Raw genomic sequence first — 15,478 nt, 5'->3', positions numbered from 1 at the left:
CCCTCCTCTCCAAGGCCATCTCTTTGATCATGGCCACACCTGTCAGCTAGTGCCAGCTCCCCATGGTCCAGCCAAGCCCTCAGTCCCTGCTGGCCTGTAGCAGAAATATGCTTGCAGACTTTCGAATTAGCCCCTAGCACACCCAGCTGCCCAAAGATGGCCCCTCGGGGGACAGGGTCTCGGCTCAGCCTGGGCTCCTTACTTTGACAAACTCCTTGAAGTCCGGGGCCTCGTCCGTCTTCTGCTGGATCAGGGCCGCCCCGTTGAGCTGGCAGCTGCAGAAGCGGATGTAAGGCTGCATGTGCGGCAGCTGGGCCGTCAGGATGTCACCGATCATCTTCACGGGCATCTTCTCCCCAGACATTTTCTTGCGAACTCTCAGTGCTCTGCACAGAAACACGAGAGGTGAGCTCCCGCCCTCACACTCTCTGACACGGCACACTTCTAGGCGGTACAGAAACAGAATGTGTGTGAGGGGCACAAACCCAAGGGCCACTAAAGGATCTATTTGAGAGACAAGGAACAGAAAAAGAAACACGTCTAATTCTACAGAGAGGTGTGACCAGAGCATTTTTTTTTTGGCATAATGGCTGTTTGCTGGCTCTTAAGAATAAAAACTTAAAAAAAAAAAGTCTTTGCCGAACAAATCAGCCTAAAAAACAATTTTTTCTTAGGGAGAAATATGCAATCGTTTCTTTAATAACTCAGACTGGATCCCCGTGTTGATGTCTCACTTTGTGGATTATGTGTGGTGAAGGCCCCGGGCTGGTACAGCCTCCACGCTGACCCTGTTTCTGGGGCCGATGCCACCCAAGGGAAGCTGCTTTTGCCAGTGAACATGGAGGCCCGTTTTCAGACTAAACGGAACATGATTAAGGTGTAAATCAACTGCCATAGAAAAATAATCCCATTACGTTCACCAAGGCCAGGTGTCAAGGCCGTTCACTGCTTCACTGCTGTGGCTAATTTGAAGGTGTCTGGCTTAAGAGGGGTTCTGAGGAAAGAAGCCTGTTAATACGACGATGGGCCAAGGGACCCAAACAGTTTACACCCTGGAAGCCGAGACGGGACTGGAGCAACTGGGAGCTATTTGTTCCGGGGTCCAGCCACGTCTGAGTGTTCAGGGGCAAGATAACCAAGACTGTACGTCCCACCCTTCCAGCTCTAACATGCGAACTCTTAACTCTGGTATCTAGAAGGTGCATGACACTGAGCTTCTACATGGCAAGGATAGCGATGTACTGTGAGGGCAGGACCACAGTATATGAGGCCATGAGTGTGTTCTGTCTAGTGACCACAGATGGATGGATGGATGGACGGACGGATGGATGGACGGATGGATGGAACAGAATGGTGTGATATACGATTTTAACATAAGGGTGGGAGGATGTCACTGTGAATGCCTTTGGCTCTCTTCATGGTCACGGGTAGGGCTGTATTATTCCAAGAAGGCTCTGCAATCTTAGTATTGGGCTTTAAAAACTTCAGATCACTTTATTTTATTTCTCCTACATTTTTGGATAAAGAAAAAACATCCTTGTATTGGGCAAGCAAGCCAAGGAGAGAAACTTTAGATAGAGTAAGTTATGTGGTCTGAACAATTAGCCACTCAACCTCAAGCAGATGCCCTGGTGGATGGAGATGCGCATCAGCACTGGCTGCCTGGGGTGTGAGGAGTGGCAGCTTGGTACCCTCAGGATGGCCCAATGGCCACTCGCCATTTTGTGGGTTGGTGTGGAATATCTCCCAAAGTGTAGAAATTTACTCAAGGGTGACGTCACCACCAATTTTGGGGAATGAGAGCCCTCGATAACCATGTTGCAAACCTGCTATGGATGGAAACAGGAAGAAATTGCATCATTCCATCATTTTCCTACAAGGAGCAAAACAATCGCTCTGCAAGGGAATAAAAGTACTTTTATCATCGCCCTCCTCTTTTTTTTAAATGATGGGGAGACAAGAAAAAGGGAAAAGAAGAAAGATCATAAGCAGATCGTCATTGTCTTGAGGAAGTTAGACCAGTTCCTGGGTTCGGGGGGCCACATTGAGACTCAAGCTGTCCATCCAGGAGGCAGCCTGAAAATCAGGCCCTAAGAGGGGTCAAGCACCTATTAGGTTCAGTTGTGGGCCTCCTTCTGGGAAGTTCTGCTGCACAGGCAAGACCTAAGAGGACCCGGCTTGAATGGATTTCAACAGGGGGTGTCACCAGGCTCAGGGGTCACAGGACTCGGCTGCTGCAGCCACAGCCCGGCCCTTTGGTGAGCTGATTTGTAATCTCATAAAAAGTTTTACAGATTCTAGGCTTGAACTGCGAGGGTATTCAATCAGCTAAGGAACATTTCAAAGAGCGCGCGAATGTTTGCTGAACAAATAGATGTTCCCAAACTCTGAAGGCTGCAGACCGAGCGGACGGTCAAATGAACTGGCGCTTATTAACACGTCCTATGCACCCAACACTTTTTTTTTTTTACGTTTATTACTTATTATCTTCTAATTGTGGAAACTGAGGCACACAGAAATTGAGTGACTTGACCAAAGTCACAGGCCCCATAGGTGATAGAGATAGCCCTTGAACCCGGGTGGTCTGACTCTGGAGCCTGCAGTTTGTAAGCACCGTGCGTGGGACAGCAGTCTCAAAGCCCCGGACCCACCTCCACACCCGGAGCTGCTCTCGGCTCCTGCTCCCTCCTTCCTCCCGAAGCAGCCCTGCCATCTCGCCCAAACCTCTCTGTCTGATTCCTGATTCCCGCTGTCCTGTTTCCAGGGCCCCTCTGCACTTCTCTGCTGCTGTCCTTCTCTTCATTTCTTCCATGCTCTCTTTTTCCCTCTCTTTCTCCCTACTCCCAGCCCAAAGCTCCATTTTTTCCTTCTTTCTCTCCATCCTGTTTTTACCCTCCAAGACATATTTCTTGCTTTTTGTTTTTCTTTTGTTTTCTGCTTCAAATAAAATCGTGTCTATTGTTCTTAAGTTTTAGGAAGTAAATCAAATATTTTATATTTAAGAGAACTTTTTTTTGGAGAAGCTCTTTCATTTTTTTCTTTTCCTTCTTTCTTTTTTTCAAGCAAGGAGGCAGGGGAGGATCTTGATAAAAAATAAACAGTTCCCAGCACCTGGATTTGCAGGCCCTACCTCACTTCCGCATCCCTTCTGCTGTCTCTCCGACAGCTGCCCCTAGCGGCCTGCACCTGGCTCTTAATAGCAAAAGGTTCTGATGTTTCTGCCCTGCTCTGCTTAATAAAGGCAAATTTCTCAGCTCTCCATTCACCAGTAAGAAAGTCAGTCATCCACTCTAACCCAACCAGAGGCATCATTAGTAGGAAGTCCATATGTCCCAGTTGCCCCCTTTTATTTTCATTTTATCTATTTCTTATTTATCTGTTTGATAAATCCTATGACCCCCTCCCCCCGAAGTACGAGGAGCTGCTGGCCCTTCAACCAGGAATGCCAGATATGTGGCTGCTCACGGTGGCTTCCAGGCACTGCTGCCCTAAATCCTCTTTATCCCCAAGTGCCGCCCTCTTCCAGCCTGCCAGGAGCCCCCACGTCTCCCAAGCGTTGGGGTTATTCCATTGCCTGAATAAATTAAGCCTATGCAGCAAAGCGAATATGGCAAAATGTCATTGTACAACCTACCACATGGGTGCTCACCCCACAGTTCTTTCAGTTTTTCTGTAGGTTGTAATTTTTCACAATATGATGTTGAAAAGGGAAAAAAAAAAAACAAACAGAAAACGAAACCAGGTGCTCCGGAGGCTCCTGTTACATATTTTACCTGGAAGATGACAACATTAGCCAGTTCATCCAAACTAACACGTCATCAGAGGAGGGGACAGAGCACAGGGACACTGTGACGGGAGGGGATGGTGCCCGTGCACGTCTGTGTGATGACGGAGAGCGTGCCAGGCGTGCACCTGCCCGCCTTGCTCCTCAGAATAACCCTGCATCTTAGAGAGGGCAGGTACCACACTGCAATTTTACAGGCTGGCCAAGGAAACTGCCCAGAACAAGTGAGAAGGCGCTGGAGCTACCATAAAAACTCAAGACGTCTGCCTCCTGGTTCCATGTTCTTTCCATCAGGGGCAGGACAGGGTGGAAGCCCCAGTGGGACCCTGGGTGTCATCCACAGAGCAGTCCGGGGGACTCGCTCGCCTTCTGTGTGACTTTGGGCAAGTTGCTCAACCTCTCTGAGCCTTGTTTCCCAGCTGTAACAGCTCTCAATTCCTACCTCTGGGGCTGTGGAGCACATCAGCGCTAACAGGAGGGAGGAGCAGGCAGGCCCGGCCCCGACAGAGCTCAAGAAAGGGGCTGCTTCTTCCCAGGCTAGAGCAGGAGGGAGAGCGAGAAGTGGGAGGACAACAGAAAGGCATGGGACGCCGTTTCCCTCGGGACAACTCTGATGGGGGACCAGGGACAGACGCTCGGAAGCCTCAGACATGTCTCCCACGTCCCCGTCCCCCGCTGATGGCTGCCCAAGGAAAGGGGTTGGACTTGAAGGTTTATTTTCAACAAAAACTTTGTGTCTATTTTAAAACTACTTGTTGGGGCCGGCCCCGCGGCCCAGCGGTTAAGTTCGTGTGCTCCACTTCATCGGCCCAGGGTTTCGCTGGTTTGGATCCTAGGCACAGACATGGCACTGCTCGTCAGGCCACGCTGAGGCGGCGTCCCACATGGCACAACTAGAAGGACCCACAACTAAAATATGCAACTATGTGGGGGCCGGCCCGGTGGCGCAGAATTTAAGCGCGCACGTTCCGCTTGAGCGGCCCGGGGTTCGCCAGTTCGGATCCCAGGTGCGGACATGGCACTGCTTGGGAAACGCCATGCTGTGGTAGGAGTCCCTCATATAAAGTAGAGGAAGATGGGCACGGATGTTAGCTCAGGGCCAGTCTTCCTCAGCAAAAAAACGGAGGATTGGCAGTAGTTAGCTCAGGGCTAATCTTCCTCAAAAAAAAAAAAAAATGCAACTATGTACTGGGGGGATTTGGGGAGAAAAAGCAGAAAGAAAAAAAAAGGTTGGCAACAGTTGTTAGCTCAGGTGCCAATCTTTAAAAAAACATTTTTAATTAAAAAATTTTAAAAAACGACTTGTCTCCAGCACCTGAGGTTTAGTACTGGTGGGCTCAGGGGTTAACTAACCCTCATGCCTCCTGGTGACAGGGCAGCCTCCCTCCAAGGCAAGGGTGGGTGCTCAGCCCCTGCCACCAGGGTCCCCAGAGCCCAAGCCCAGCGCTTACTATGGACCATCATCGAAAGGCCCCCTAATAAGAACCCTACGTGGTAGGTACTCTTTTCATCCCCACTTTACAGAGGAGGGCGCTGAGCCCAGGGAACATGAGGGACCTGCTCAAAGACACACAGGCAGTGGGCAAGAGCAGGGCGTGGGCCCGAGAGTCTGACGCAGACCTGCACTCAGAAGCTTCTACCCCATCCTCTTCGAGGAGGATAATGGAAACGCTTTCTCTAACCACCCCCTCCACCCCCGGGGTCATCTTTGATTTGTCTTCTAGAACACAGGGAGAGGAGGCGTTACATCCTTTCTTCACATCCACCTCTCTGCCCCTCGTCTCTCCATCCCTCATCCACTCCCGACACACACTCAAGGAAGTGGGGACCTGAAATTATAAGAACAGCACAGGGACCACTTGCAGGAAACAGCGGCTTCTCAAGTACGTGCACGTAGAGCTTGGGGTGGACACGAGTTCCCAGGGGGCCACAAGTCACTCTCTGGCCCAGGGAGACGGTGGCTCCTGCTCCCAGCTGGCTGTATCACCATGGACTTGATCTGTGTCCTAGCAAGTGATGTTATAATGAGGGCCTGGTGGACACAGATTTGGATTTTTTTTTAGAACTGGAAGGGAATTTGTGATGATGTAATCCAATCCCTTCATTTTACAGGTGGGGAAACTGAGGCTCAAAGAGGCAGGGCAGTGATTTGGGCTCCAAACCCAGGTATCAGGACTCCTGGCCCCGTGCTTTCTCTCTGGCCCTGTAGCTGACTTTGCAGATGAAATAGGAAGAAAATACCCAGCTCCAGGCCAGCTTCTTGGTGAGTCACCCCCAGGAGCTGCTGCGGACCGTGGGCAGTGAACCGTCCCACCGTGTTCCCTCTACAGGAGCCAAGAATGTCTCAAGAGGCCAATACTCGCCCATTGGACCCCAGGCCTGAGAAAAGGCGGGGCAGGGGGGCTGCCCCACATCCCAGGATGGAGCCAGCCAGTGATGGAGAGCCAGAATCGGCCTCGCTCTGGAAATTCTAGAACCACAGTAAAAGGAGGACCTCAGATGCCTTGGCAATTGACTCTCCACAATGAAAAACGTGGGGGTGTGTTTCAGAATGCAGCAGGGTGCAAAAGAGCGATGGTGCTCGTGAGTGGAAATGAGCAAACACGGCAGAAAGAAACAGAGGGCGGCATGCACGGAGGAGAGGGGACACACGGACGAAGCCACACAGAAGTGCTAGTGTGTGAGAGCCGAGGGGGAAGCGAGGCCGGGCATTAGAGAAGAGAGGCTTACTTCAGTAGTTTGATATTACACATAATCAGCTCCTTCCAGTTAACAAAAATCATAGCACCCTCTTTTTCTGTCAGCAGCTCAGACTCCATCAGGGGTTTCTGAAAGATCTACAGGTGCAGAAAACGGAGCAGTTCAGAAAGCAAACAGTTAGCTTAAAACTCAAACACACGCACACACAGATCTGTTCAGAGCGACCGGAAGGACCGAGGCGTCTGCAGCTTTGTGGGGAGCCCAGAAGCTGAACGCCCAGCCTTCCTGCAGAGTTTCTGAAGCAGACGGCCCCTCCTCTGTCTGGGGGGCGTCGAAAGGGGGCCCCCATTGGGTCTGCATTGTTTTTCTTCTCCTGGGCTCTGGGAAATAAATGAGCCGGCCCAAGCTCCATGATCTGGGCTGAACCCCGTGTGGTGAGCCCCTACAAAGAGGCTGTCATCTACCATTGGGGGCAGGGCGCTCTTCCCAAAGTTTGTTAGGGATGGGGACAGCCTACCTGGGAAGCTCACTTGGCTGGGCTGAGGCTGTTCCCCGGGAGCCCTACATTTCATGAGTCCTTAAGCCGACATTGAACCTGGCATCTACCAGGCCACTGCACAAAAGTGCCATATCCAAGGGGGGGGGCGGTGACAATCAATCCTGGACATCCCAGACTGAATATTTTGTGACAGACAAGTGTCTCGAGAAAGGGGCATGTTTTTTGAATTGGCACCAATCTTTCCTACGCGTTAATGGTGGCCTTGCGGGCCAGCAACCTATCCCGCATCCTGTACTCATTCAGCCTGGGTAACCGAGGCACGTCTTCTCTGGTTGTTAAGACGATAGGAGGAGATGGTTTCACCACCGTTGGTAGGAGTGGGATTTCTACACGTCACAATACTTTTCAAATTGTAGAGCGACCCTGACAGCCAGCTCTGCAAAACCCCATGTCCTAATATGACAACTCCCCAGGCGTATGGATAAAAAGCTTCTGGAAAAGCAAAGCTTCCCAACTCTGCATCTCCCCATCCTTCTGGACAGGTGACCAAGATCTTTCAATGGCTGCCTGCAGGCAGAGACAAAATGAGGCGTCATTCAGGATGGAGGGCTACACGGGGGACCTGGGAGGACGCATCTTCCTTCTCAGCAACAGATTTCCCTCAGGGGCAATGTGGAGCACTAGGAACAATGCAAGATGTTGCCATTTTCAGATGGCAACCCTGAAGGCCAGGGAGATGCCCTGACTTGCTCTGTGGGCTGGTGGCTGAGTTGCAACTTCTCTGAGAAGAGCCTAGACTCCCAGCTCACTGTCCACGTGTCCCCTTCCATGCAGCTCCCCCCGGCTCATTGTCCCTTGGCAGGAGGGCTCTCTGCCCCTCTGTTGGTAGGACTCTGAGTTGGCCATGGGTGAGAATTTAACCATCTTCTCTCGGGCAAAAATCTCCTATGTGATCGACCGCCCAGATGCTCCCCAAACATCAGAGAGTTTCTCAGACTCAGAATCAGGGCACGGGCCTCCTGGGCAGAGGCCCCCACCTCTCCCCACCCTCTGCCAGTGCCCCCCACCGCCCGCCAGCACCCACAGCCGCCGTTACCTCTGTGACAAGCTGCAGGTCATTCACATAGTTCTCCTCCGTGACAATGAGTTCGTGGATGTATCCTTGTCTCTTTCTCTCAGTTGGGGTCAACATGTCCAAGAGATGTAAATCTGAACACCCTGGAAAACACAACCAATGGGACAATTGAGTCCAAGTCTGGGGAGGCCCATAAGCTTCACAGCGAGACCCCCGGGTCCTCGTGGCTGCTGGGGTCTATGGTCTCGCTCCAGTCGGGCAGTGTTGAGGGTTACATAGTGTCCTCTAAAAAGAGATGTTCAAGTCCTAACCTCTGGTACCTGTGAATGCAAGCTTATTTGAAAATAGGGTTTCCTGCAGATGTAATCATATTCAGACGAAGTCATACTCACTTAGGGTGGGCCCTAATCCAATATGTCTGGTGTCCTCATAAGAAGACAATACAGAGACGACAGAAAGAACGTCCTGTGACAACAGAGGCAGAGACTAGAGAGAGATGTCTACAAGCCAAGGAACGCCAAGGATTGCTGGCTGCCATCAGAAGCTAAGAGAAAGGCAGAGAACAAATTCTCCCCTAAAGCGGTCAGAGGCACACGGCCCTGCCAACACCTTGATTTTGGACTTCTCATCTCCAGAACTGGGAGAGAATAAATTTCTGTTGTTTTAGCCACCCGGTCCGAGGTCATCTGTTACCTAGGAAGCTGATACAGGAGGCACACTCCTGCTCCGTCAAAACCACTAAAAGAATGTTAAGAAAGAAGAGTTCGGGACAAGTGGCCAACATTTCCTGGAGGCTCACACCACACAAGGCTCTGGACAGGGAGCTTTATATCGACAGTTGCATTTAATACCCACATAGATGTGCAATTATTTCCATTTCACAGACGAGGAAACTGAGGCTTAGAGAGGTTGATTCACCCAAGATCTCTGAGCTGGGTGGTGGTGAAGCCAAGAGTCGAACCCTGACTTTGACTCCAGAGCCTGGACACTATTCCAGACCACTACTGTTGGATGCAAGCTACAGGAGGGCATAAGGTGGTCCTGAGGTTGCTTTTGGGAGGATGAAGTGGCTGTGCTGAGGCTCCTGATGGGCCTGGGAACAGGGCAGATGTGGGGCGCACCCAGACCGTGCTGGGTAAACTCTCCTGGGCCAGGCTGCTCTCCTGAGCCCATGGAAGCAGCATAGCGAGCCTGCAGGTAGACGAGGAAAGCCTTCCAGCCGCAAACAGGCAGGGAATGGCTGTGGTGGCCTGAGATGAAGCATGCACAGGAGGTGGTGCCCGCCCCTGCCTCTGCTCACTTAGCCGGTTATCTGGGATTTTGTTTGCTTGGAATGTTCTTGGGTTATCGGCAGAGGTTGCCCCACGACATGCACACTGGAAAGAGAGAACGGAAGCTCTGTTCTCGGGAGTACCCCTCATCAAGCTGGTGGTCTCCCCCTTCCTTTTCATCAGGGGTTCTTCGTTTAATCACGGAAACCAGATTTGTAAAACAGCTTGGGAGACGTCTTGGATGTAGGCGGGGTGGGGATGCCGAGTCCCATTTACTTGCTTTTCTCATCCCTTCTTCTCCCCACAAGGGGGCGCAATGGAGCACAGTGTGAAAACCCCTGCTGGGGACCGGCGGTGCTCAAAGCGTGGTCCCCAGACCAGCAGCATCAGCAGCACTTGGCAGTTTGTGAGAAATGCAGATCATCAGGCCCCTGCTGAATACTCTCTGGAGTTGGGGTCCGGGAATCTGATTTAATAAGCTCTCCAGGTGATTTTGTAGGCGCACTAAAGTTTGAGAAGCCTGCTCCGACTATCAGCAGTTCCTCAGAATTCCCATCTCCCCCTGAGTGAGTTATCTGGGCTCATGACTGATCTAAGTCTATATGCTGGAAGCTTCTCCAAATAGAATGATCCCTCTGGGGCAGATGATGTCACAGACTTCTTGGCACGGGCCTCACTGTGCTGGAGATTAACTCTGAGCCGCCGTGCTTCCAGTCCGCAGTTTGGCCTCCTCCCCTGGCCAAATGCCCTTTCTAGAATGCTGTAGCTTCTCTCCTAGGACAGGACCATCCCAGGATGGGCAGACGGATGCCAGGAAAGCAGCAGGGAGGAGCCATCATTACGTTATCACCTTCTGCACCCGTTCAGCTGAGACTTCGCTCAAAGGCACCACAGTGCGGCCAAGCTCTCATTCCACAGGGCCACGGGCTGAGCGGGGCCCTTCTGCAGATGCATCTGGAACTTGGGCCCTCTGCTCACCCACGGCTTGGCCCAGTTGTTCTTCCTGCCTTGGGGCATTGGTTGTGTTTTATTAAAACAGTTGCATCAACAGTGAACTCAGGAAGGAAGCAAGTGAGGATGACCCCCTCATTCAGTTCAGCCCGCCTCTCCTGAGCTGCTGCTCTGGCTTAGGGAAGCTGACTGATGTCACCGACTTCTTTGGCTTTTATTAAGAAAGCCACCCAGGAAACACTCTTCAGTTTGGGAGGAAAACATCCCATTCCTGGCCTCTTCTCACCAAACTCTTAGTGACTCATAGAGCCCAGGAGTAAGGTCATTTCTTGTCAAACGGCAGAAAGCAGCCCTTGCATTACAAGGACTTGTATGAACTCTCTTGGAAGCAGAGAGAAAATTCCTCCCCTGGAATTTTCAGGGCGTTCCTTTCTGAGGGAGATTAGAATGTTGTAGGAGCTGCAGTGCCACTACTCGCCTCACAAACCCTGTGCCGTGACGTTTGCAGGGACACCCACACCAGGGGAGTAGTGGACACTGGTTGGACCAGTCTTCCGAATGTCCCTTTAGGTCACAATTTCCCTTGGAGAATCTGATGGATGCTATAAACCCTGGCCCCCAAAAACACATGTACAATGCACACAACATACACACACATTTTGCACAGAATTTTGTAGAGTTCACAGGCCCTCCTGAAGCTTGTTCATGGATCTCATTCATCTATTTGACAAATATTCAGTTATGTCCTACCAAGACTCTAGCACTAACTGTGCCGGGTGCTGGAGATTCACCTAGGGAGGGGACAAACGCTGCCCTCCAGAGCATTCAGCTAAGAACCTTGGGGGTCTCAGCTGGGAGTGGTACTGCCCCCTACCGGCTGTAGGTGGTACTTCCCCCCTCCAGGCTGAGGGTGTTACTGAGCCTCCCCAATACGCTGAAGGTGGTACTGAATGCTGCCCCCCCAAATCTCCCACAGGCTGAGGGTAGTACAGCCCCCAACAGGCTGAAGATGGTACTGTCCCACCACCCCCAGGCTGAGGGTGGTACTGAGCATCCCCAACATGCTGAAGGTGGTACTGAACACTGCCCCCGCAAATCTCCCACAGGCTGAGGATAGTACTGTCTCCCCAGGTACTTCCCCCCACCAGGTTGAGGGTTGTACTGCATCCAGCCTCACCCCCAGGGCTGAGAATGCATTCGTGGTTGTCATAATGACTAGACTGCTGGAATTTGGTGGCTGGATCAGGACTGCTCGATGACCTGCAGTATACATGGCAGAACTGCATTGGGTGCTCAAATGCCAAGAGCACCCCACTGAGAAATGCTGACATTACTAGAGACTGACAACCAGAATGGGATTACACTCTGCACCAGGACTGTGCCAGTGACCGGAAGATATGCTCAGGATGACTGAGGAATCGGAAACAAGGACCTGGGAGGAAAGATGACAGGCACTGGCTTGCTTTGGATTTCAGAAGTTCAGAGTCTTCAAATTTTATATGGTGTGGATTTGGAGAAGCTCGGAGCTAGAGTGACAGCAGAAAGTCCAGGGTGGATTTGGGTCATTGGTCCAAGAATCTCAGGTGCTGGGGCCAGTTCGGGGTGAGGAGGTCTCCTGCACAGGGGGGAATGGAGAGGGACATGAGGGGGCTGCATGGCCTTCTGCTCCGGCCATCCAGTCAACCCAAGTGACAGGCCCAAGTCAGAGCTGATGGAGCTGAGAAGTCTAGAGGGAGGTGCTCTGTGACCCTGGGCTGCTTGCTTCGACGAAGTCTGCCCCACACAGGTCCACCTACCAGCCTACCTGGAGACAGGGGGATGGTCCAAATGGCCTCTCCAGGACCCAGAACACAATGCAAAGCAAAGATTTTGCAGGGAGACTCGTCTCAGCATTGTGCGCCAATGATGTTGGCTTGGAACCATCTTGTTAGCTACTGAAGTGACCCATAGGATGCTGTTTTAAAAATTCTTGCTGGTGAATGCCAGACCACGAGAACCATTACAGACTTGAAATAGACACTTTGAACTCAAAAATATCCTTTCTTTGAAAATTTAATATTTAGAAAAACAAGAGACTTTAAAAACTTCATTATTCAGAGCAGGGTAAATGGAAAAGACATTTCAAATAAGAGTTTCCTTTAGGGGTGGAGGGATGTGGTCCTTCTCTCCTTTGGGAAGCAGGATAAACCACAGTTTGCTGGCTCCCTTCCCGAGGAAAAACGAGAAGACAGATTATGGCAAATAACCTTTTGTGGACATGTCGGCGTGATGAAGAGATTCTTATAACTAATTTAATCCACTCACAGCTGAAATAATATTGCAAAGGACTCCAGGCAGTTAAAAATGATCCCCAGTTAGAGCCCACGTAAAATTCCTAATCTCTGCGCTGCCCCTTATAATTTTGTAGAGTCAGACACATTTACAAAATAGAAAGATGCCATTTTGAAAGGATTTGAATCTGGGGCACTGGAGAAAAGTACGGGAAAATCTTACCCAAAACAGTCACCTGTCCCCATGGGACAATATTCATATGAACAGCATCATTTAAATAAATCATTTTATTACAAAAGTAATACATGAACATATGCTTATGGTAAACAGTTCAAAGGATACAGAAGTATTTAGGGTAAAAAATGAGCATTGCCTCTCTCCACACCCCCAACCATTCTACTTCCTTTCCCATCAAGGACCATAATTTTAAAAACCAAACCAGCCCCCACAGCAAGCTGGCCACTGAGCAAAGCAAATAAACACGCCTGGTTCCTGTTATGAAATGGGCCAAAATATACTATAAGACGGTCAATAAATATTTATCAAGTTCCTATGAAGTCCAAGAGATACAGAAATAAGCAGGATAGTGTCCTTGTCCTCAAGGAAACTCACAGTCCTGAGGGAGACTTGAAAATTAAATTTAAAACAGCAAGCAATAAACAATGAGCCTGCGAGCTGTGCCGAAGGTGGAGGCTGTAGGCACTCAGAAAAGTAGATGCTCTTTGGCCCAAGAGAGAAGGAGTCTGCCAGGAGGTCCTACTTGCACTGGGTTTCCATTTGGCTGGGTGAATGGGGCCGTTATGGGGGTGGGGGGGTACGGACCAATGTGTCAGGTGAACGCAGAAACGCTATGGGAGATAAGGTGGGAAATAGATCACAGAGGTCATGATGCGGGAGGGACCAGGGGAGAGAGCTGGGTAGCATCCAGCAATATGGAAGTTCAGGCGATGGTTTTTCATTGAAAAACCAGGGAAAGGATACATCAACGTCTCTGAGGACATTCAGCCCAAGTCCTCTGGCTAAATGGCCCCAGGTCAGCAGGATACATGTTAACTGGGCTCCTGGAGCTCCCGTGTACGCTGAAGGCTTCTCCAGGGTTGACCTGGCTGGAGGAAATGGGACCTTACGGCCCCGGTCTCTCCTGCCAGCTGAGCCCACTCTCCTCAACGCTACACTGGATGGATTCTCCAGGGAAAATGAATCTAATTGTGCAGCCCTCCACCTCCTGGGCACAGTGGCATGGGGGCAGGGAGGGGTGGCCTGGCATGTAGGAAAGGCAGGCGAAGCCCACAACGGATGTGACGTAAGGAAGGTCCTCTGGTCACTTTATCCTCCAGCCTGCAGCTGACATCTGAAACCCCCATTGTCTAAGCTGTGAACTTGTGCATTCCTGCTGTGACCGCTGTGCTTAGAGCTGGGATTCTGTGACAAAGGGGGTGGGCCGGGTCCTTCAGGAGCCTCAGCCTATCGGAGGCTCGGGCCTTCCATCCTGACTCAGATCCTTGCCAAACAGCAGGCGCTCACAGAGGGCATCACTGTCAGTTATCAGTCCTCGAGACCACAGAGTTGCAAATCCCTAAGACTGGATTTTTACGGGGGTCTAAGGAAGCCAGGTGGGCACTGGGCCTGCAGCAAGAGATGGGGGAATGTCACCCGACTGCACCAAAGACCCCCTGTGCCGATGTCCAGCTGAGCCCAGGCATCCCTCTCCAGCCTGTCCTGGGGGCTGGCCAGGCCCCAGGAGGCTGGGTCCCTCTGGGAGCTTCCCCTTAGCTGCATTGAGTCATAACACAGAAGATAGAAGTGCCAAGGTGGCTTCCAGATGAGCTTAACTTTCTCCCTAGAAGGGGAATTCAGCCTACATGAGCTTCCAGGCAGCATAATAACTGTTAAGAAGTGGTGAAAATCAAATTACTCTCAGGGGTAAGTCATCTCTTAATTGTCCGTAAATAAGAATGTTAGTAATTTTTTTTATTAAAGGCGTATCATTTGTGGCTTTATAACCGACACTGGAATTCCTGGTGTGGCATCAAGTGCCCCATGGTATGCATTTGTTAGCTCATTCCTGCTCCCATCTATGTCACACCCTTGTTTTCCTTTCTTCCCCAGTTCCTGCTTTCGATGTGCGCTATCTGTGGTATTTTGGGTATCCTTAGTAGCGGCCGTAAATAAATCCTTTGGGTACACAAGGCAGATTGGGATGTTAGAAGTACAAACACATCTTTATTGGAATATAAGGGAGGAGGCAGTAGTCTTGACAAGAGGGATGTTGGGAATATTTTCCAGGGGAGGAGGAATTTGAGTTGGACTTCGTCAGGCAAAAGTCAGGGAGGGTGGGCAGTTGGGACGGGTCCGAGCAGAAGGAACAAGGAAACTGAGGCACAGAGAAGTGAAGTCCCCTACTAAAGCCTCAGTTAACAAATGGCAGAGGGAGTGGGACCCCAAGAGACCCGGCTCTAAGCCACTGTGCCTCTGGCCTTGCTGGAAAGGTGATGTATCAGTGAACTCGGGCAGCTGTAACGAAGTTCCATGGCCTGGGCGGTTCTGACAATAGAACTTTACTGTCTCACGGTTCTGGAGGCTGGAAGTCCGAGATCAAGCTGCTGGCGGGTCTGGTTTCTTCCGAGGCCTTTCTCCTTGGCTGGCGGACGGTCGTCTTCTCCCCACGTCCTCACATGGTCTTTCCTCTGCATGTGATCACCCTTGGTGACTTTTTGTGCCCAAGTCTCCTCTTCTTATTAAGGACACAAGTCAGATTGCATTAGGGCCCACCCTAATGGCCTCATCTTAACTTGATGACCCCTTTAAAGTCCCTATCTCCAAATATAGTCCTGTTCTCGGGTACTAGGGGTAAGGGCTTTGACATACGAGTTTTGGGGGAAACACAGTTCAGCCCATAAGAGGTGGGAAAGCACAGTCGAGGAGGC

At 50.9% G+C, this 15,478-nt stretch overlaps 1 protein-coding gene across 8 annotated transcripts in view; it reads right to left on the bottom strand.

The window, feature by feature from the left end:
• The window catches only part of ITSN1 (intersectin 1), a 204,291-nt gene that overhangs the window by 22,758 nt on the left and 166,055 nt on the right, over positions 1-15,478 (bottom strand). For 7 of the 8 annotated variants that reach the window (XM_070488809.1, XM_070488815.1, XM_070488816.1 and 4 more), the window contains 3 exons: positions 8,080-8,201; positions 6,515-6,621; positions 203-386 (listed from right to left, as the gene is read on the bottom strand). In XM_070488809.1, coding sequence (XP_070344910.1) covers positions 203-386; positions 6,515-6,621; positions 8,080-8,201 — 413 coding nt within the window. The remainder of the gene's footprint in view (positions 1-202; positions 387-6,514; positions 6,622-8,079; positions 8,202-15,478) is intronic. The other variant, XR_011495392.1, reaches the window with a different exon arrangement.

Source organism: Equus asinus, chromosome 18 (genome assembly GCF_041296235.1).
Source record: "Equus asinus isolate D_3611 breed Donkey chromosome 18, EquAss-T2T_v2, whole genome shotgun sequence".
Taxonomy (NCBI): Eukaryota; Metazoa; Chordata; class Mammalia; order Perissodactyla; family Equidae; genus Equus; species Equus asinus.
The sequence above is the reverse complement of the archived record's forward strand: the minus strand, read 5'-3'. Positions and strand labels throughout refer to the sequence as shown.